Raw genomic sequence first — 22,043 nt, 5'->3', positions numbered from 1 at the left:
ATTTTTGCAACCTGCAAAACCTTAGTAGTTACTTTTTGCACTAGCTCGACTTTTATTCCCGCCCAACTTAAATTCACTGTCCTTGCGTTGTTTTAATACAGCAGCAAGGATGTGTTTCCCCCCCCCGCAAACGCCTTCAACTCACGTCTGTGTTTACAGTTGCGAGTTGAATAATTGATCATCCTGTGTGTGTCTTTCATGGACTCATCGCAAACACGCATCCATGCCTCAACATTTTCCAACTCCTGCATCCATGCAGCCCTAAAAAAAAAAAAAAAAAAAAAATGCACACACCCCTGCGCTAGACGATAAAACGGTGTGCCACCCACCCTGCATGACGACACAAAGAGCCGAGGGCCCTCCCCCCTGCATCCTCGTTCTCGGCTCCTATTGGCCGGGAGCCCTGGATGCTGGCAGAGTGTCTGGCCAATGAGCCGTCCCCAAGGTGATGTCATGGAGGCGGCAGTGATGCTGTTGCTGATGCTGTTGCCCGGTGCCTGAATCTGTGCTGCCAGACGGGGTTAACCGAAGTCGCTGCTCCAGCATCAGCAAGAAGAGTCGACCGGTGGGGGGGGTGAGTCTCACATCTTACATCATAGATTATTACATCCGTTTCCATTAAGGTCGCTTATTGAAGAGCTTTGATACAAGGAGTAAAATGTGTGATTTCATCAGTGCGATTGAATCGGGGTGTGGGTGTGGAGAATTCTTGTTCCTTCTAACGAGCGTGTGCCCACAATGTGTGTCATTTATTATTGATAATGCATATGTTAGGATGCGCCTTTGTTTCTGATTTGGGGGGTTTAAGAGTTATGTGATGTGTGTGTATGCAGCAAAAAGGTGTTTCTATGGGAAAGGTCGTTCAAACTTCATATTCATCTGATTTTACTTTCCTTTTAATAATGGAATCATCAGTGGTGGGTGTATATTTAAATAGCGAGGGACGAATTATGTAATGTTGGCTATAAATGTTCCCATTTTGTGAGTATTATGGGCTGTATTTTAATTAAGGTTTATCATCATTGGGCTATGTGCATTTGGGATCGTATCTATATTGAATTACTGTACTCTATTACACAGAATCTTTGGCTAGTAGAATCTCATCTCCATATTCACAACGGAAACGAGCGCAATCTGTCGTAAACAGACCAGACTTGATGATCAAATTATTGTGATATATTGTTCACAAATTAGACGCTGTTACTAAAGTGGAGGAAACCATTTTTGTTACTGAAGCTAAATTCTCTTTATTTTCCACAGTGTTATGAAGAGTACTTCTTTTACTATTTTGGCTATAAATGTATTTGTGTATTTGCATTATAAAATAGTTTAGTAGTCGTACTGCCATTTTTTTAATTTATTTTTTTAATAGCATTGCGGGCCATATCAAAACGTTTTTAACCGGTGGGCCACTAAAAGAGGATGAGCCGTAAATCGTCCATATTTTGAACACCACTGTCTTATTGGCTGTAAATGTATTTGTATACTTTAATTATCGAATAGTTTAACTCATTGAAGCGCAAAAACGTGTAAAAACGTTTGTTTATACTTTGTCATTCACTCCCAAAAACGTGTTTACACATTCTTTTGTTTTTGTTTTGTGTTTCTTTTTTGTGCAAGAGCTTACAGAAGGATTTGATGCAGCTTCTGACATGAAGAGGTGGCTTAATGCAATGGTAGTTATTAAAAACACAGCCGGCAGGTGACAGCAGAGTATAAGATATCAGCCAGGGCCATGTTGCAACAAGCTCTGTTTGTCAGTGTTTTCACCAGGAATATGAATATTGGTGGAACTTAGCTATATTCTAATGCTAAAGGCTGCAAAATGGAAACAGATACAAATATATATATTTTTTTCCTGATGAAAGAAGAGACTCTAATCTTTCTTTTTGTAGGTTCCATGTTTTTAGAGCAATAGAACACAATTTTCTGTGGGCCTTGCAAAATCTGTCAAAAGGGTGTTTCTTCAATGAAAATGGCTGGGAGTCAATGAGTTAACAGTAGCACAATGATAAAATAAATAAATAATTACAAAGATTTGCAGGCCATATCAAAAGGTATTTTTTAGCATAAGCCGCGGATCACTAAAATTGGATGGCGGTGCCATCGTAAGTGGCCCTCGGGCCATAATTTGGACACCATTGTCTTAGTCAATGTTGAAATAGATGACAAATATGATTTTTTTTTTTTTCCCCAGTCTGCCATGCATGAAAGTCGTATGATTCACTCAAGATATGAGAACATGGCGTGTCTATTTTATTACAGGATCCAACTAAGAAAGAAAGAAAGAAATTTACATGTATTTGATTATATTATCCAGGGTGTAGCCCGCCTTTTGCCCAGTGTCCGCTGGGTATAATGAATGAATGGATGGATGATTATGATGGTGAGATTACATGTCAAGGCGTACCTAATGAAGTGCCTTTCGTGTTTATTGACAAACAAAAGATGAATGGCTCCTTCTTGCCCACCAGAAAGCGAGCATTGATCTGACACCCGGGAGCTTACATCAGAGAGAATTGCGCGTGTGCGCTCCACTGCGCAGTGTGATTCATTTTGTGATCATAACTGTCATTTTGGTTATTACAACTGTAGACATTCAAATTACAGATGGATTCAGTTATATGAGCATTTAGTACTGTGCAAAAAAAAAATTCTACAAAATCAATAAATAAATCTGAAATTCTGAATACAAACATATAGGCTATTGTTTACTGCACAAAAAAATATAGATTTTCATATGTTTCTAGGTTTCAAATACCGGTACATGATATCCATAAATTATATAAATTCCATGTAAAAAAATAAAAATAAATAAAAATAAAAAAGTTTTAATAAATTTTGAATATATATTTTTTAAATACCTAATTATTGCGCATGTGGAATATGAATTAGGCAGCAAAATCCACCCGTTTTTTCCATCTCAGAAGGCGACCATTTTACAACTTGTTGTCAACTAAAAAGAACGTCAAAGTTGCTCAAGTTTCAGGGAATGACCAATCATGGCTCAGTCTGCGAATGTCACATGACCAAACTCACAAAACAGTTGAGCAGTGTGGTTGTCACCCTCCTACATAATAATTAATTGTATTTGTATTTATTCTTACTTGTATCTATTTATTTATTTATGAATATTTGTTTTTATTTCCATTTATATTTACTTTTTGTATTAAATTTTTTAATTATATTTTTTATATCCATTTTTATCTTCACTTTTAGTCATTTATTTATTTTTTAATTTTGGCAGTTTTGGTCCTTCATAACTTAGGACATCATGTATAGCATAATGAAAGACTCAGTTCGGTCTGCGTTATTCTTTTGCTTTTTATGATTGTTTTGTTTTGTTTTGGTTTGTTTTTTTTCTGTAATGCGTTTCAAAAGTGTGCCAATGATGGCCAAGAGGGAAAAAGGGAGCTCACCACAAAAAGCTGTATGCAATATGACTAAATCAGCACTACTGTACAATATTGAAAAGAATAATACACATTACCAGGTATAGAAATATCTAAATTCACGTCATTCTCTGGGAAGTAACCAGATGCTGATTATTCAACATATCCCTGAAAAATTTGCTCTCTGTAGCTCAGCAATAATTAGGGACATGTGTGCCTGCGCGTGTGCGAGTATTTGCAATTCATTATTCAGTGTCACTTCTTCGGTTGCCTTCTCTCTGTCTTTAATTAAACCGTCTGAAGCTCCCTGGCTGGAGAAGTAATTTATCTCCCTTTTCTCCCTGCACTTATCCTTTGTCTCTCCCTTTCTCTTATTGGTCAGATGAAGCCATTAACACATTCACTGCCAGCCCAGCAAATATTTGACGTCTTTTTCCGTCAATGGCAGTGAATGAGTTAATGGGACTTGAGACACATTTCGCTCCTTTTTTTTTTTTTTTTTTATTTACTGTAGTTAGTAATGTTGTAATATTTTTCTCTGCAGACTGAAAAACATCCTTGGAGAGCAACATAAGCATTGATAAGATGACTCTCGCAGGTAAATAAGAGTGTAATATTATCATGCTTACATCCATCCTGTTAGAATAATTATTAACTGTGCTTGCTTCTGTGTCTCCAGCCTATAAAGAGAAAGTGAAAGAGCTCCCCCTGGTGTCTCTGTTTTGCGCCTGCTTTAGGCCACACAGTTTGGAAAAGGCCACGTATAAGGCAGAAGGTAAAACTAATCTATTTGGCGTTATCTAAAATGAAATACGACATAAAGTAACAGTCATTCATCTCGACGTCTCAGACGCGGTGGATCTGGGATGGAGCGCCATTAAGGACGTGGAGGTCAAAGAGCTAAACAAGAGGGCATCGGGTCAGGCCTTCGAGGTCATCCTGAAGCCGCCGTCGTTTGACGGGTTACCGGACCTCAATACGTCCATGCCGCAACGCAGAGACCCATCCCTGGAGGAGATCCAGAAGAAGCTCGAGGCCGCCGAGGAGAGGCGAAAGGTGAGAAAGAAAAATCGTGGCCTCAGCTGAGGTTGCTTTGCACTCATTTTTTTTCATCATTTCTATATTCTGATGTGATATGTTGGTTCTTAAAATTAATGGCGTCCACCATATTTCGATGATGGGCAGCCGGCCAATCCAGGCTCTTCATATTATTATCAAGCATATTTTACGGACCATTCAGTGCCATTGACGGCTATAGACGTCAAAAATCAATTTTAACTGGGCTGACACAAAATATGACATAACGCAGCATGCTCTATTGCTAGTTTGTGATTTTACATTGGCTAGTGCTAAATGCTAGCTTGGTTGACATTTCAACAGATGTAAACAAATCACTATTTTCCAACCTTATCTTTACGTTTACCTCTCTGTTTGAGAGATGGCAGCAATATCGTCTCACTTTGTAACATTGGAAACGCGCCGCCAGAAACGCAAAGCTCACGTTTGCGCTAGCAGGATTACTTTTCCCATGATTCATGGAAACAGGAAGTAGATCTAATGCTGCATTCGAGGAAGGTCGGGAGTCTGACTTACACGACTTTTCGGTAACACTTTATAATAACTATCCGTTATAAGTAGTTCATAGATCATTAGTTGATTGTTAATTAATGAGTTGTTAATGACTTATTAAATGTTTGTTAACTGTTTGTTAAGGATTTATACTTATGACTATAAACAGTTAATATGTCATTATTAAACTGTTAGTTATTGAGTTATAAATGACTTGTTAACTGTATATTAATCATTTGTAACTATATATTATAAATTAGTAAGACTAAGTTAACAAACTATTAGTAAATTACTTACTAATGACTTGTTAAGTATCAGTTAATAGTTTATATCTGTTATTAGGACGTTATTCTAAAGTGGTAGCTATTCCTCATTTATTAACTGTTATTAAATGAGGAACAGTTGCAACTTTACGATAATATCCCAATAGTATAAATTAGCTACTTACTAATATTTAACTTATATATTAGCTAATTCTTTACATAGTAGATGTTAACCATCTACTAATACCTATGAAACTTTGTCAACAAACAGGTGGAACAAGTTGAAAGTACAGAATTTGAAGGTGAAATTTAAAATATAAAATTACTATGCCTTACCATGCCTAAATATCAATTTTCCGTACCATTGAACTTTTTCCACTCATGTGCTCCTCTACAAAGTTTCACTGGTATAGTATTAGTAGATGGTTAACAAACTATTTAACAACTGCTGTAAAGAAGTGAGTTAATCTACTACTTAAATATTAGTTATTGCTCTATTTATGTTATTGGGACGTTATTCTAAAGTTGCAACTACTCCACATTTACTAACACGTAATAAATGAGGAATAGTGGCAACTTTATAATAACGTCCCAATAACCTATACAAACTATGAAGTAATACTTAACAAGTCATTAGTAAGTAATTTTCTAATAGCTTGTTAACGATGTATTACTAATTTATAAAATATAGTTATGAATAATTACTATACAGTTAGCAAGTCGTTTAGAGCTCAATAACTAACAGTTTAATAATAACATTTTTACTATTTATAGACATCATTTTAAAACCTTAACAAACAGTTAACAAACATTTAATAAGTCATTAATAACTCATTAATTAACAGTTTACTAATGGTCTATTAACTAGTTATGACGGGTAGTTATTATAAAGTGTTACCGACTTTTCATAGTTCTGACCTGAAGCATTCGCGGAGAAAGTAAACAACCAAAATGGTGGATAGTGATCAATTGTTTTTTTTTTTTTTTTTTGTTTTGGTCCTCAAAACACATTTTGATCTCCAGCAAACTTGCCTTCTCGCAATTTTTGCTTCATTTATGTATTTACAGTTCAGTAGTAGAATTTCATGCCAGCAGATAGCGGCATACTGTCATGTTCATTGCGTTACATGAAGTTATGCCAAATATTTATAAATGAAGAACGCTATCTATTTTTTTATACTTGAGTAAATTGTGTTTTCCTTTTCATGGTCTGTGTTTCCAAAATGGTCGCCATTGTAGAGTGATGTCACATCGAAGTCGGTTGTTGAAGTCGCGTGCGTGTAAATACGTGTAAATTTATACTCATTAATTCACCGAAAACCTAATAAAAATCCCATGACCCTTCACCTTATCCGGATACTTCAGAGTCTCGCCAGAGTCGTGAAGTTCAGAAGGTCGGCAGACCAGAGGAAAGATCAAAGAAAAGAAAGATAAATCAAAGTGAAATCCAGCACCGACTAAATACTTCCTGCCATTCACATAGTTACAAAATCAGAGTGTTAAGCCAACCAGAAACCTCTAAATACCAACAAATTAAGGAGATCTCAAGAGACCAGAGGAAAAACTAGAGCTCGTCTCCACCTGTTGTGGTGAAGCGTCTGTGGCTAAAGTCAAACTGTTTCAGGGTTTGTTCTTTCTGGACCTGGATTCCCCAACCCTGCAAAAAGACACACCAGATTTATAGTCGCACTGTCGATTTAAACGCACCTTATAATTTGAAAAATACAGTAAATCCCAATGACTTAATAAAGGAAAGAAATCTCAAATATACGACGGTGGACTTTGTCTGTGACGACCACTTCAACAAAGCCAGCTGGACAAACCCAAACACTAAAGTGTAACCTTGGCATTAAACCAGCCTGTGTGTGTTGATGGATTTATAAAGGGAAACGGTTGGAAACAGATAAGAGGAAATAGGGAGGCTCTGCTCAGGCGGATGGGAAGAAAGGGAGGAAAGGGGAGAAAGAAACGATGAAAAAGACAGACATAAAAAAAAAAAGGGCAGTCACATAATCACACAGGTGCACATTGGTGGCTCGTTTCAATGAGCAATTTTTTTTTTTTTTTTTTCCCCTGTAAGTTTGAGAATCACTGGTGGTAATGTTATGGTCTCCATGAATTCCACCAAAAATGTCACGTGAATTGTTTTTAGTGCACTTTAGTACACATTTATGTCCGCTGCCCTGTGATTGGCTCTTGCCCAAAGTCAGCTGGGACAGAGCCTAATAAGGATAAAAATAACTTTGTGACACGGCCTGTTGACTGCATCTCAATACGGGTTCATGTGGCTTCAGTGCCAGGAGGCGGAGCTACTGAAGCACCTGGCAGAGAAGAGGGAGCACGAGCGCGAGGTGATCCAGAAGGCCTTCGAGGAGAACAACAACTTCATCAAGAACGCCAAGGAGAAGCTGGAGCAAAAAATGGAGGCAAACAAGGAGAACAGGGAGGCTTTGTTGGCCGCCATGTTGGAAAGGCTGCAGGAGAAGGTACTGTTGACGCCATTGGTAGCATTTGTTTAAAGAAGCACATTTTTAAAATGTGCCAAGGGAGATGGCTGACATTGAAGTGAAGTGTGAAGTGCATTTCTTGAAAATTAATATTTCATTATATCCGACATTCCTACTTCTCCATAAGTGTTAATAATAATAATAATTGACAATATGCAGTATTATTATTATTATTATTATTATTATTGACAGTATGCAGGACAAACTTGATGTATGCAGGATACTTGACTCATTGAGCCATTTTCACCAGTAAAAATATAATATTTTGGCCATTACCTACTTCCTTAGCACAGGTGATGTCATCATCAGTCGACACCAAGTAAAAAAAATAAAAAAAATTTAAAGGTATTATTTGTGCATACAAAATAATGATGTTCTCAAATTCATTCTGGACAAAATATTAACTTTTCACTGCTGAAAATTGTTCATTGAGTCAAGTATCCCTTTAACTCATTTGCTCCCAAAAACGTATAAATACGTTCTATTTTTTTTATGTTGTAAGTGTCCCAAAGACGTATTTGTATGTTTGTTTTTTTTAATGCTAGTGCATACAGAAGGCTTTGATGCAGCCTCTCTACTGCAAAGAACGGTTGAAGCAATGGTAGTTATGACAAAAATGGCCCGCAGGTGGCAGCAGAGTATAAGAGATCAACCACGACTATGTTAAAACTTAGCTATATTCTAATGCTAATTGCTTCAAGACGGAAACGGATAGAAATATACTTTTTTTCCTGATGAAAGAAGAGACTCTATTCTTTCTTTTGGTAGGTTCCATGTTTTTTATAGCAATACAACACAATATTGTGTGGGCCTTGCAAAATTAGTCAAAATCCAGTAAAACAGCCGGGACAGCCACATACACAAGAAATGGGTTTCACCACGCCTTCCTGCTTCCTGCTAAATGCAGTGTGAAAAGGGCTTAAGGCCCTGAAATCTGTTTTTTGTGTGTGAAGACTCGCAGATTCCATGTTGAATGTATTAATGAATGCAAATGGTTCCATAACGCCGCCAATGTACCTCCGCTTGCTCGACAGGACAAACATGCGGAGGAGGTGAGGAAGAACAAGGAGCTGAAGGAGGAAGCCTGCCGATAGACGACTGGAAAGAGAGAAGAGGTCCACAAAGATAAGATAGAGATGGTTTGTGTTTGATTTTTTTTCTAAATCAGGAGTGCAAAGCGATCCAGGAAGAACTCATAAAGCGACTCAAAAAAAAAAAAAAAAATGAGTGAAGACTTTCATATTGATGTATGCCAGAACGAGCTGTACAAAAAGCTTCAGTAACACTTGATGTTGATTTTTATTTTTTTTTCACAGGGCAGGAAACATTTCATGCATTGAATAGACAAGATGGACGTGAAATCCAAACTTTTGCTAACTGTTTGCATTTTTTTTTAAGTCAAATATGATACATAAGCTTTTTTTAGGCATGAAAGCATTTTTTTCTAACTTTAAAGTAGACCCAGACAAGGCCTTCTTACAGGTCTTTCTTTTCTTAAAATTATGAAAAATAAATATACTTAAAAAATAATAAGAATAACTGAATCAGAGTACAAGTATTGCTAAAATTGTTGTTGCTTAATTTAGTTGTTTTCAATTAGCCATGCTTGGGGCTAGCTGCCTATTTAGTGCATAGCAGGGTAAATAAAATTAGCGAGCACACATATTCAGCTTTTGCGCCTTCTGTATATACATTAAAAGCATTCTTACCAGGGATTGAAATGTGAAAATGAACTTCAACTGCTGTATTTTGCAATTTTCAGGGTCTTTTCGGTCATCCGATGTTGTGTAGTTGTTAATTAGTCTAATATTTACAGCACGAATTGCACTCTTATTTTATCAAGCACAACTCAGAAGCACACATACATACATGGCAGGCAAAAGAAGCGTACGTATGTGATGATTTGTAGGCAAAAAAAAAAAAATTGGGTTTGATGGAATTCATCTTTGGTACGTGTTTTGTGAAAAGATACAAAAAAAAAAAAAGACGAAATGATTGATGTCATTTGCTTGAGTTGTCGAGTCATACGGCTTTTCTTGAAACACTGAAAATGTTTGCACAGTAATTTGGAAAAAATGTGTTGATTTGAGTGTATGAATTTGGCATGGTCAGTATATAAAAAAAAAACAGCTTGAACGTTCATATGGTTTGGTTGTCATTATTTCTTTTAATATACAGCATTGCGATATGTGACGTAGAACTACACCAGTAAATTTCTATTCATATTAGAAGTCCATGTTACAAAGAAAAAAAAAAGTTATATAAGTCCTATTTTTATAAGAAATAAAATGTAGTTTTTTGTTTTGTTTTTTTTTATTACAAAAAAATATGTTATGAGAATAAAGTCATATTTGCACAAGGAAAAAAAAACTAAGAATATTGCTGCATATTTATGAGGGGAAAAATATATTCCGAGAATAAATAATTTTTTTTATAAATAAATAAATAAAAAATACAAAAATTTTGACATTTTTGGATTAAGAAAAAATGTTAAGAATAAAGTCATAATTTTACGAGGAAAATATGTTACAAAAATAAAGTCAGATCTACCACATAAAAAAAAATCTGATACAAGAAAGTTGTTGTTTGAAGAAAAAAAAAATATATATATATATATATATATATATATATATATATATATATATATATATATATATATATATATATATATTACAAGTATTTTTTTCAGACCGATTGATTCCACTACTACTTTTAATACATAAAATTTTCCGAAACAAATGACAGATAATTAAAAAAAAGACTTGTACAGTATATGCCAAAATAGCATTTTTGCATGAAATAGCATGAAATTAATGTCAGCCTTACATTCTTCCAATTTCTAGTTTCTCATTGTCACAACCAATCATGGCCCAGTTTGCAAACAACAGGTGAGCCGTGATTGGTCGTTACCTGAACTCTGAGTACCTGTCATTTTCAGTTGACAGCAAGTGGCAAAATGTGTTTTTTTTAAGGTATTCATTGGACACTGAAAGATAATGACGTTATCAAATTAATTCTAGACAAAATATTAACTTTTCTTTTTTTTGCTAAAAATTGGTATTTAAATCAAGTATCCCTTCAAAAAAAAAAAAAATGGCGGACTAAGTATTGACAGAAGTAGGTTTTCATCCAGTCAGTGTAATTGTCACTAAATGGGTTAAGTATCGACGAATGTCCGTTTTGTTGATGATTGCCGGTACAAGTGTAGAGAAAACAAAAGACACACAAAATGCAATTACATTTTATGATATTTTAATAGTGAGAGGTGAGAGTAATTTCTTACTACTTAACTCATTCACTGCCAGCCCAGTTAAAATTTTATCTTTGACGTGTATAGTCGTCAATGGCACTGAATGAGTTAAGTGGTCGAATGTAACATTTTCTAATATTACTAAAGATTGTAAAGGCTTGTCATCACAAGAGTGCACAACTAATGCATGCAAGTACAGAAAAATGACTAATAAAAGTGATAAGCATTACTATATGTAAAGAAGTCAAACACTGCGTCTTATGCATGTACAGCCCACTGTGATTGTCTCTGTTTCCAGTCTGAACCTCTTCTTCTTCTTCTTCTTCTTCTTCCTCAAGTTGCTATTTGGCCTTTGGTTTGTGACTCTACAATGGGATGGAACGAAGACTCAAAATAAGCAGTTTCACATAGCAGTTTGCGAGTCAAAATTGGCACTTTGCGCCTCATCGAAACATAAAATTGAGAATCGAAGACCCAAGTCAGGGGTCACCAACTCATATCCCCAGATTTATATCATCCTTTGAATCAGGTGTGCTGGAAGCCAGAAAGGGGAAACATCCAAAACATGCTGGATAGGTGCCCTCAAGGACCGGAGCTGGTGACCCCTGACCTCAGTTTGCTTTTTAACCTGACGTAAGCTCGGAATTGTGAAGATTTTCCGCACCGCACCCGTACGGTAGTTACCCACCTGCGCAGAACCAAGACCTGGTACTTGATAGGCTTGACCTCCAAGGTCGCATCCTCCTGATCACTCTCATAGCTGAGACAAGCAGAAGTCAAGCAGTGTGCACTGGAGAGCACACGTGGGAGACGAGATGCCACATGGGACTCTCTGGAGAAAAGGTTACGGGGTCAGTTCGATAACCACGACACAGAACTGGTAAACAAAATAGATTAGATTAGATTAGATTAGATTGATAACAGTAGATGAAGCTGCTCACCCTTTTCATTTCAAGCTAACTAGATAGCTTGATGATGGCAGATGATGACAGACAGATAGACAGACAGACGGCGAGCGAACAAGTGAGTTAACTTGCTTGCTAGCTCGCCTGCTAGCTATCGAGATCACTTGCTCGCAGATAGATAGATAGATAGATAGACAGACAGACAGACAGACAGATGGCGAGCTAACAAGTGAGTTAACTTGCTTGCTAGCTCGCCTGCTAGTTATCTAGCTCACTTGCTCGCTAATAGACAGCTAGCTAGATAGATAGACCGATAGATAGACAGAAAGACGGTGAGCTAACAAGTGAGTTAACTTGCTTGCTAGCTCGCCTGCTATATATCTTGCTTACTTGCTAGCTGATAGATAGATAGATAGATAGATAGATAGATAGATAGATATTCTGATTAGAAAGTGATGTTTGTACTTTTATATTATACTACTCATGAAGTCATAGACATCTTTCACAATTCAAATTTGGAAATTTTTCTTTGTATTTAGTTAAATAAATTATTATTGTCCAGAGGTGTTTAGTTTTACATCACATGCTAGTGATATACAAAGTATTTTTTTTTTTTTTAATCATCAGATTTTTTTTTTATTTCATTATTTTAAAAAAGCTACAGTATTTAGGTTACAGTATTTTCTGCTTCTTTTCAAATGTGTACATAACAGTGGCTGAGGACAGATGACACACATCCTTTTAGTCATTATTTACATTGAGTAAATGTGTCTTGCTCACTTGTAAATCCAGGGTGACAGAGACATGTTAGCGATGTTTGGGACAGAACTGCTGACCATCAGATCGCCTGATCCATGCAGCGAATTCCCCACCACCAGCCTCACTGTCCTTCTCTTCAGTCCACCTCGACGGCGCGCCTGGACTTTGTCCACTGGGCTGCCGCTGGTGGCGTACAACGCGGTAACCAGGCCCAGCAACAACACAACTCTCACCTACCAAAAAAATAAATAAAAAATGCAAATAAACTCAAGACTTAACATAAATGAACACGGTAAGAGATAATACAAAAGAAAAAGGCTCTACTCACCGCAAACATGATGATGACGTCCAACTTCACAGCAAAGCTCTCTTGTTGTTTCTTCTTACAATACTGTTCTGCTCTGATTGGCTCTTTTCTTTTGTTCGCTTGATGTACAGACCAGATTAAACTTTGTTTGTTTGTTCCTCCTCCATCACATCACTGTTGTGGTTGTGGTCATGAAATCAGCAAATCTAGTTCAAATGCCAAGTGACGTATTATCAGTGTGCATCTCCAGACAGAGGAAGCTGTAAAATGGAGCACTGCACCGTGAGGTGATGTTGCATTAAGTGGTAAGACTTTCTGTCGAAAAACTATTCAAATTTTAAAGATAACAGATGCAAAAAAAAATTATGAAAATAAGTGTGACCTTTAAAGAAGATTTTTATTGGACAGCGTTTCTGTTTCACGAGAGTACAAGTAGTCCCAATGGCACAGAACGCCTCGTCCTTGCTCTCCTGTTCCCATTTATTACAAGTGCAGATGTTCACAGAGTCCAGACAATGAATCTTTGTGACCTTCATTTTCTAAAGTACTGTTTGACTTACTAAGTTCAAGATCACTTGTTTATACAGCACTGTCATAAGCGTGGCTCAAACGACCTCGCATGGACAGAAAACCTCATTCAATGCGGAGGACAAACAATATTAAATATCTCTCCTAAGGGAAAGTCAACTACAAAATATATTTGTAATAGGAGGTTCTATGTGCCCCCCAGTAGTGTAAACATGTTTGTGAAATATGAATTAATTAATTAGTTTTTTTTTTTGTTTTTTTTTAACGACTATGTATAGTAAGGCTTTTTTTTTAAAACAACCATGTATAGGAAGGCGTTTTATTTATTTATTTATTTATTTATTTATTTATTTATTTTTAAACAACCATGTATAATAAGGCGTTTTTTATTTATTTATTTATTTTTTATTTTTTTAACAACCATGTATAGTAAGGCGTTTTTTTCCCTAAAAAAACGACCATGTATAGTAAAGCGTTTTTTTTCCCCTAAAAAAACGACCATGTATAGTAAGGCATTTTATTCTCACGAAAAAAACGACCATGTATATATAGTAAGGCTTTTTTTTTTCCCAAAAAAATGACCATGTAGAGTAAGGCATTTTTTTCTCCCCAAAAAAACGACCATGTATAGTAAGGCATTTTTTTTTTCTCCCAAAAAAATGACCATGTATAGTAAGGCATTTTTTTCTCCCAAAAAAACTACCATGTATAGTAAGGCATTTTTTTCTCCCCAAAAAAACGACCATGGTATAAATGGTATGGTATAGTAAGGCTTTTTTTTTTCTCCCAAAAAAATGACCATGTATAGTAAGGCATTTTTTTCTCCCAAAAAAACTACCATGTATAGTAAGGCATTTTTTTCTCCCCAAAAAAACGACCATAGTAAGGCTTTTTTTTTTCTCCCAAAAAAATGACCATGTATAGTAAGGCATTTTTTTCTCCCCAAAAAAACGACCATGTATAGTAAGGCATTTTTTTCTCCCGAAAAAACTACCATGTATAGTAAGGCATTTTTTTCTCCCCAAAAAAAACGACCATGTATAGTAAGGCTTTTTTTTTTCTCCCAAAAAAATGACCATGTATAGTAAGGCATTTTTTTCTCCCAAAAAAACTACCATGTATAGTAAGGCATTTTTTTCTCCCCAAAAAAACGACCATGTATAGTAAGGCATTTTTTTCTCCCAAAGAAAACGACCATGTATAGTAAGGCATTTTTTTCTCCCCAAAAAAACGACCATGGTATAAATGGTATGGTATAGTAAGGCTTTTTTTTTTCTCCCAAAAAAATGACCATGTATAATAAGGCATTTTTTTCTCCCAAAAAAACTACCATGTATAGTAAGGCATTTTTTTCTCCCCAAAAAAACGACCATAGTAAGGCTTTTTTTTTTCTCCCAAAAAAATGACCATGTATAGTAAGGCATTTTTTTCTCCCGAAAAAACTACCATGTATAGTAAGGCATTTTTTTCTCCCCAAAAAAACGACCATGTATAGTAAGGCTTTTTTTTTTCTCCCAAAAAAATGACCATGTATAGTAAGGCATTTTTTTCTCCCAAAAAAACTACCATGTATAGTAAGGCATTTTTTTCTCCCCAAAAAAACGACCATGTATAGTAAGGCATTTTTTTCTCCCAAAGAAAACGACCATGTATAGTAAGGCATTTTTTTGTCTCCCACAAACACGACCATGTATAGTAAGGCCTTTTTTTTCTCTTCCAAAAAAAAAAGAACAACCATGTATAGTAAGGCATTTTTTTTCTCTCCCCCCCAAAAAAATGACCATGTATAGTAAGGCATTTTTTTTCCTCCCAAAAAAACAACCCTGTATAGTAAGGCATTTTTTTCTCCCCCAAAAAACGACCATGTATATTAAGGCATTTTTTTTTCTCCCAAAAAAACGACCATGTATAGAAAGGCATTTTTTTCTCCCAAAAAAACTACCATGTATAGTAAGGCATTTTTTTCTCCCCAAAAAAACGACCATAGTAAGGCTTTTTTTTTTCTCCCAAAAAAATGACCATGTATAGTAAGGCATTTTTTTCTCCCCAAAAAAACGACCATGTATAGTAAGGCATTTTTTTCTCCCGAAAAAACTACCATGTATAGTAAGGCATTTTTTTCTCCCCCAAAAAAACGACCATGTATAGTAAGGCTTTTTTTTTTCTCCCAAAAAAATGACCATGTATAGTAAGGCATTTTTTTCTCCCAAAAAAACTACCATGTATAGTAAGGCATTTTTTTCTCCCCAAAAAAACGACCATGTATAGTAAGGCATTTTTTTTCTCCCAAAGAAAACGACCATGTATAGTAAGGCATTTTTTTCTCCCCAAAAAAACGACCATGGTATAAATGGTATGGTATAGTAAGGCTTTTTTTTTTCTCCCAAAAAAATGACCATGTATAGTAAGGCATTTTTTTCTCCCAAAAAAACTACCATGTATAGTAAGGCATTTTTTTCTCCCAAAAAAAACGACCATAGTAAGGCTTTTTTTTTTCTCCCCAAAAAATGACCATGTATAGTAAGGCATTTTTTTCTCCCCAAAAAAACGACCATGTATAGTAAGGCATTTTTTTCTCCCGAAAAAACTACCATGTATAGTAAGGCATTTTTTTCTCCCCAAAAAAACGACCATGTATAGTAAGGCTTTTTTTTTTCTCCCAAAAAAATGACCATGTATAGTAAGGCATTTTTTTCTCCCAAAAAAACTACCATGTATAGTAAGGCATTTTTTTCTCCCCAAAAAAACGACCATGTATAGTAAGGCATTTTTTTCTCCCAAAGAAAACGACCATGTATAGTAAGGCATTTTTTTGTCTCCCACAAACACGACCATGTATAGTAAGGCCTTTTTTTTCTCTTCCAAAAAAAAAAGAACAACCATGTATAGTAAGGCATTTTTTTTCTCTCCCCCCCAAAAAAACGACCATGTATAGTAAGGCATTTTTTTTCTCCCAAAAAAACAACCCTGTATAGTAAGGCATTTTTTTCTCCCCCAAAAAACGCCAAGTATATTAAGGCATTTTTTTTTCTCCCAAAAAAACGACCATGAAAAGTAAGGCATTTTTTTCTCCCAAAAAAAGCACCCATGTATAGTAAGGCAATTTTTTTCTCCAAAAAAAAATGACCATGTAAAGTAAGGCATTTTTTTTCTCCCCAAAAAAACGACCATGTATAGTAAGGCATTTTTTTCTCCCCCAAAAAACGACCATGTATAGTAAGGCATTTTTTTCTCCCAAAAAAACAACCATGTATAGTAAGGCATTTTTTTTCTCCCAAAAAAACGACCATGTATAGTAAGGCATTTTTTTCTCCCAAAAAAACTACCATGTATAGTAAGGCATTTTTTTCTCCCCAAAAAAACGACCATAGTAAGGCTTTTTTTTTTCTCCCAAAAAAATGACCATGTATAGTAAGGCATTTTTTTCTCCCCAAAAAAACGACCATGTATAGTAAGGCATTTTTTTCTCCCGAAAAAACTACCATGTATAGTAAGGCATTTTTTTCTCCCCAAAAAAACGACCATGTATAGTAAGGCTTTTTTTTTTCTCCCAAAAAAATGACCATGTATAGTAAGGCATTTTTTTCTCCCAAAAAAACTACCATGTATAGTAAGGCATTTTTTTCTCCCAAAGAAAACGACCATGTATAGTAAGGCATTTTTTTCTCCCCAAAAAAACGACCATGGTATAAATGGTATGGTATAGTAAGGCTTTTTTTTTTCTCCCAAAAAAATGACCATGTATATAGTAAGGCATTTTTTTTCTCCCAAAAAAACTACCATGTATAGTAAGGCATTTTTTTCTCCCAAAAAAAACGACCATAGTAAGGCTTTTTTTTTTCTCCCAAAAAAATGACCATGTATAGTAAGGCATTTTTTTCTCCCCAAAAAAACGACCATGTATAGTAAGGCATTTTTTTCTCCCGAAAAAACTACCATGTATAGTAAGGCATTTTTTTCTCCCCAAAAAAACGACCATGTATAGTAAGGCTTTTTTTTTTCTCCCAAAAAAATGACCATGTATAGTAAGGCATTTTTTTCTCCCAAAAAAACTACCATGTATAGTAAGGCATTTTTTTCTCCCCAAAAAAACGACCATGTATAGTAAGGCATTTTTTTCTCCCAAAGAAAACGACCATGTATAGTAAGGCATTTTTTTGTCTCCCACAAACACGACCATGTATAGTAAGGCCTTTTTTTTCTCTTCCAAAAAAAAAAGAACAACCATGTATAGTAAGGCATTTTTTTTCTCTCCCCCCCAAAAAAACGACCATGTATAGTAAGGCATTTTTTTTCTCCCAAAAAAACAACCCTGTATAGTAAGGCATTTTTTTCTCCCCCAAAAAACGACCATGTATATTAAGGCATTTTTTTTTCTCCCAAAAAAACGACCATGTATAGTAAGGCATTTTTTTCTCCCCAAAAAAGCACCCATGTATAGTAAGGCAATTTTTTTCTCCAAAAAAAAATGACCATGTAAAGTAAGGCATTTTTTTTCTCCCCAAAAAAACGACCATGTATAGTAAGGCATTTTTTTCTCCCCCAAAAAACGACCATGTATAGTAAGGCATTTTTTTCTCCCAAAAAAACAACCATGTATAGTAAGGCATTTTTTTTCTCCCAAAAAAACGACCATGTATAGTAAGGCATTTTATTCTCACGAAAAAAACGACCATGTATAGTAAGGCATTTTTTTTCTCCCAGAAAAATGACCATGTATAGTAAGGCATTTTTTTCTCCCCAAAAAACGACCATGTATAGTAAGGCATTTTTTTTTCTCCCAAAAAAATGACCATGTATAGTAAGGCATTTTTTTCTCCCCCCAAAAAACGACCATGTATATATAGTAAGGCATTTTTTTTTCCTCCCAAAAAAACTACCATGTATAGTAAGGCATTTTTTTTTCTCCCAAAAAAACTACCATGTATAGTAAGGCATTTTTTTCTCCCCAAAAAAACGACCATGTATATTAAGGCTTTTTTTTCAAACTAAAAAAAAAACCCGACCATGTATAGTAAGGCTTTTTTTTTTCAAACTCAAAAAAAAAAAAACGACCATGTATAGTAAGGCTTTTTTTTTCAAACTAAAAAAAAACAAAAAAAACGACCATGTATAGTAAGGCTTTTTTTTTAAGTAAAAAAAAAAAAACCGACCATGTATAGTAAGGCTTTTTTTTTAACACAAAAAAACGACCATGTATAGTAAGGCTTTTTTTTTCAAACTCAAAAAAAAAAAACGACCATGTATAGTAAGGCTTTTTTTTTCAAACTCAAAAAAAAAAAAAAAACGACCATGTATAGTAAGGCTTTTTTTTTCAAACTCAAAAAAAAACAAAAAAAAACGACCATGTATAGTAAGGCTTTTTTTTTAAGTAAAAAAAAAAAAAACGACCATGTATAGTAAGGCTTTTTTTTAACACAAAAAAACGACCATGTATAGTAAGGCTTTTTTTTTCAAACTCAAAAAAAAAAAAACGACCATGTATAGTAAGGCTTTTTTTTTCAAACTCAAAAAAAACAAAAAAAAACGACCATGTATAGTAAGGCTTTTTTTTTCAAACTCAAAAAAAAAAAACGACCATGTATAGTAAGGCTTTTTTTTTCAAACTAAAAAAAAAAAAAAACGACCATGTATAGTAAGGCTTTTTTTTTAACACACACAAAAAAAAACGACCATGTATAGTAAGGCTTTTTTTTTCAAACTCAAAAAAAAAAAAAACGACCATGTATAGTAAGGCTTTTTTTTTAACACACACAAAAAAAAACGACCATGTATAGTAAGGCTTTTTTTTTCAAACTCAAAAAAAAAAAAAAACGACCATGTATAGTAAGGCTTTTTTTTTAAGTAAAAAAAACGACCATGTATAGTAAGGCTTTTTTTTTCAAACTCAAAAAAAAAAAAAAAACGACCATGTATAGTAAGGCTTTTTTTTTCAAACTCAAAAAAAACAAAAAAAAACGACCATGTATAGTAAGGCTTTTTTTTTAAGTAAAAAAAAAAAAAAACGACCATGTATAGTAAGGCTTTTTTTTTAACACACACAAAAAAAAACGACCATGTATAGTAAGGCTTTTTTTTTCAAACTCAAAAAAAAAAAACGACCATGTATAGTAAGGCTTTTTTTTTTCAAACTCAAAAAAAAAAAAAAAACGACCATGTATAGTAAGGCTTTTTTTTTTAAGTAAAAAAAACGACCATGTATAGTAAGGCTTTTTTTTTCAAACTCAAAAAAAAAAAACGACCATGTATAGTAAGGCTTTTTTTTTCAAACTAAAAAAAAAAAAAAACGACCATGTATAGTAAGGCTTTTTTTTTAACACACACAAAAAAAAACGACCATGTATAGTAAGGCTTTTCTTTTTTTTAACTCGGAAAAAAAACGACCATGTAGTATAGTAAGGCTTTTTTTTTTCCAAACTCAAAAAAAAAAACGACCATGTATAGTAAGGCTTTTTTTTTCAAACTAAAAACAAAAACAAAAAAAACGACCATGTATAGTAAGGCTTTTTTTTTTTAACTCGGAAAAAAAACGACCATGTATAGTAAGGCTTTTTTTTTCAAACTCAAAAAAAAAAACGACCATGTATCGTAAGGCTTTTTTTTTCAAACTAAAAAAAAACAAAAAACGACCATGTACAGTAAGGCTTTTTTTTTCAAACTCAAAAAAAAAAAAAAAAGAAACGACCATGTATAGTAAGGCTTTTTTTTTAAGTAAAAAAAAACAAAAACAAAAACGACCATGTATAGTAAGGCTTTTTTTTTAACACACACAAAAAAAAACGACCATGTATAGTAAGGCTTTTCTTTTTTTTAACTCGGAAAAAAAACGACCATGTATAGTAAGGCTTTTTTTTTTCCAAACTCAAAAAAAAAAAAAAACGACCATGTATAGTAAGGCTTTTTTTTTCAAACTCAAAAAAAAAAACGACCATGTATAGTAAGGCTTTTTTTTTCAAACTCAAAAAAAAAAAACGACCATGTATAGTAAGGCTTTTTTTTTCAAACTCAAAAAAAAAAAACGACCATGTATAGTAAGGCTTTTTTTTTCAAACTAAAAAAAAACAAAAAAAACGACCATGTATAGTAAGGCTTTTTTTTAAGTAAAAAAAAAAAAAACGACCATGTATAGTAAGGCTTTTTTTTTAACACAAAAAAACGACCATGTATAGTAAGGCTTTTTTTTTCAAACTCAAAAAAAAAAACCGACCATGTATAGTAAGGCTTTTCTTTTTTTTAACTCGGAAAAAAAACGACCATGTATAGTAAGGCTTTTTTTTTTCCAAACTCAAAAAAAAAAAAAAACGACCATGTATAGTAAGGCTTTTTTTTTAACACACACAAAAAAAAAACGACCATGTATAGTAAGGCTTTTCTTTTTTTTAACTCGGAAAAAAAACGACCATGTAGTATAGTAAGGCTTTTTTTTTTCCAAACTCAAAAAAAAAAACGACCATGTATAGTAAGGCTTTTTTTTTCAAACTAAAAACAAAAACAAAAAAAACGACCATGTATAGTAAGGCTTTTTTTTTTTAACTCGGAAAAAAAACGACCATGTATAGTAAGGCTTTTTTTTTCAAACTCAAAAAAAAAACGACCATGTATCGTAAGGCTTTTTTTTTCAAACTAAAAAAAAACAAAAAACGACCATGTACAGTAAGGCTTTTTTTTTCAAACTCAAAAAAAAAAAAAAAAAAACGACCATGTATAGTAAGGCTTTTTTTTTAAGTAAAAAAAAAACAAAAAAAAAAACGACCATGTATAGTAAGGCTTTTTTTTTAACACACACAAAAAAAAACGACCATGTATAGTAAGGCTTTTCTTTTTTTTAACTCGGAAAAAAAACGACCATGTATAGTAAGGCTTTTTTTTTCAAACTCAAAAAAAACAAAAAAAAACGACCATGTATAGTAAGGCTTTTTTTTTAAGTAAAAAAAAAAAAAAACGACCATGTATAGTAAGGCTTTTTTTTTAACACACACAAAAAAAAACGACCATGTATAGTAAGGCTTTTCTTTTTTTTAACTCGGAAAAAAAACGACCATGTAGTATAGTAAGGCTTTTTTTTTTCCAAACTCAAAAAAAAAAACGACCATGTATAGTAAGGCTTTTTTTTTCAAACTAAAAACAAAAACAAAAAAAACGACCATGTATAGTAAGGCTTTTTTTTTTTAACTCGGAAAAAAAACGACCATGTATAGTAAGGCTTTTTTTTTCAAACTCAAAAAAAAAAACGACCATGTATCGTAAGGCTTTTTTTTTCAAACTAAAAAAAAACAAAAAACGACCATGTACAGTAAGGCTTTTTTTTTCAAACTCAAAAAAAAAAAAAAAAGAAACGACCATGTATAGTAAGGCTTTTTTTTTAAGTAAAAAAAAACAAAAACAAAAACGACCATGTATAGTAAGGCTTTTTTTTTAACACACACAAAAAAAAACGACCATGTATAGTAAGGCTTTTCTTTTTTTTAACTCGGAAAAAAAACGACCATGTATAGTAAGGCTTTTTTTTTTCCAAACTCAAAAAAAAAAAAAAACGACCATGTATAGTAAGGCTTTTTTTTTC

General features: G+C 33.8%; 2 protein-coding genes across 2 annotated transcripts; one reads left to right on the top strand and one right to left on the bottom strand.

Annotated features, from left to right (window-relative positions):
* The first annotated feature begins 421 nt into the window (after positions 1 to 421).
* stmn4 (stathmin-like 4) lies at positions 422 to 9,851 on the top strand. The gene is made up of 6 exons (XM_077510412.1): positions 422 to 574; positions 3,937 to 3,990; positions 4,072 to 4,167; positions 4,243 to 4,448; positions 7,519 to 7,710; positions 8,766 to 9,851. The coding sequence occupies exons 2-6, from the start codon at positions 3,978 to 3,980 to the stop codon at positions 8,823 to 8,825; spliced, it is 567 nt and encodes a 188-aa protein (XP_077366538.1). The 5' UTR covers positions 422 to 574; positions 3,937 to 3,977; the 3' UTR covers positions 8,826 to 9,851.
* Positions 9,852 to 10,966: 1,115 nt separating this feature from the next.
* Positions 10,967 to 13,173, bottom strand: il17a/f3 (interleukin 17a/f3). The gene is made up of 4 exons (XM_077511160.1): positions 12,974 to 13,173; positions 12,667 to 12,878; positions 11,670 to 11,813; positions 10,967 to 11,346 (listed from the first exon to the last, which is right to left on the bottom strand). The coding sequence occupies exons 1-4, from the start codon at positions 12,980 to 12,982 to the stop codon at positions 11,226 to 11,228; spliced, it is 486 nt and encodes a 161-aa protein (XP_077367286.1). The 5' UTR covers positions 12,983 to 13,173; the 3' UTR covers positions 10,967 to 11,225.
* Between the last annotated feature and the right edge of the window lie 8,870 nt (positions 13,174 to 22,043).

The sequence above is a fragment of the Festucalex cinctus genome, chromosome 21, assembly GCF_051991245.1.
Source record: "Festucalex cinctus isolate MCC-2025b chromosome 21, RoL_Fcin_1.0, whole genome shotgun sequence".
NCBI lineage: Eukaryota > Metazoa > Chordata > Actinopteri > Syngnathiformes > Syngnathidae > Festucalex > Festucalex cinctus.
Note: the sequence above shows the minus strand (reverse complement) of the source record. Positions and strands in the feature narration are given on the sequence as shown.

Coding starts and splice junctions, on each gene's coding strand:
- stmn4 (XM_077510412.1), top strand. Junction 4,168..4,242: donor GGCCACGTATAAGGCAGAAG/GTAAAACTAATC, acceptor TCGACGTCTCAG/ACGCGGTGGATCTGGGATGG. Junction 7,711..8,765: donor TGGAAAGGCTGCAGGAGAAG/GTACTGTTGACG, acceptor CTTGCTCGACAG/GACAAACATGCGGAGGAGGT.
- il17a/f3 (XM_077511160.1), bottom strand. Junction 11,814..12,666: donor CTGTCACCCTGGATTTACAA/GTGAGCAAGACA, acceptor CCTTTTCTCCAG/AGAGTCCCATGTGGCATCTC. Junction 11,347..11,669: donor CAGGTCTTGGTTCTGCGCAG/GTGGGTAACTAC, acceptor ATCCCATTGTAG/AGTCACAAACCAAAGGCCAA.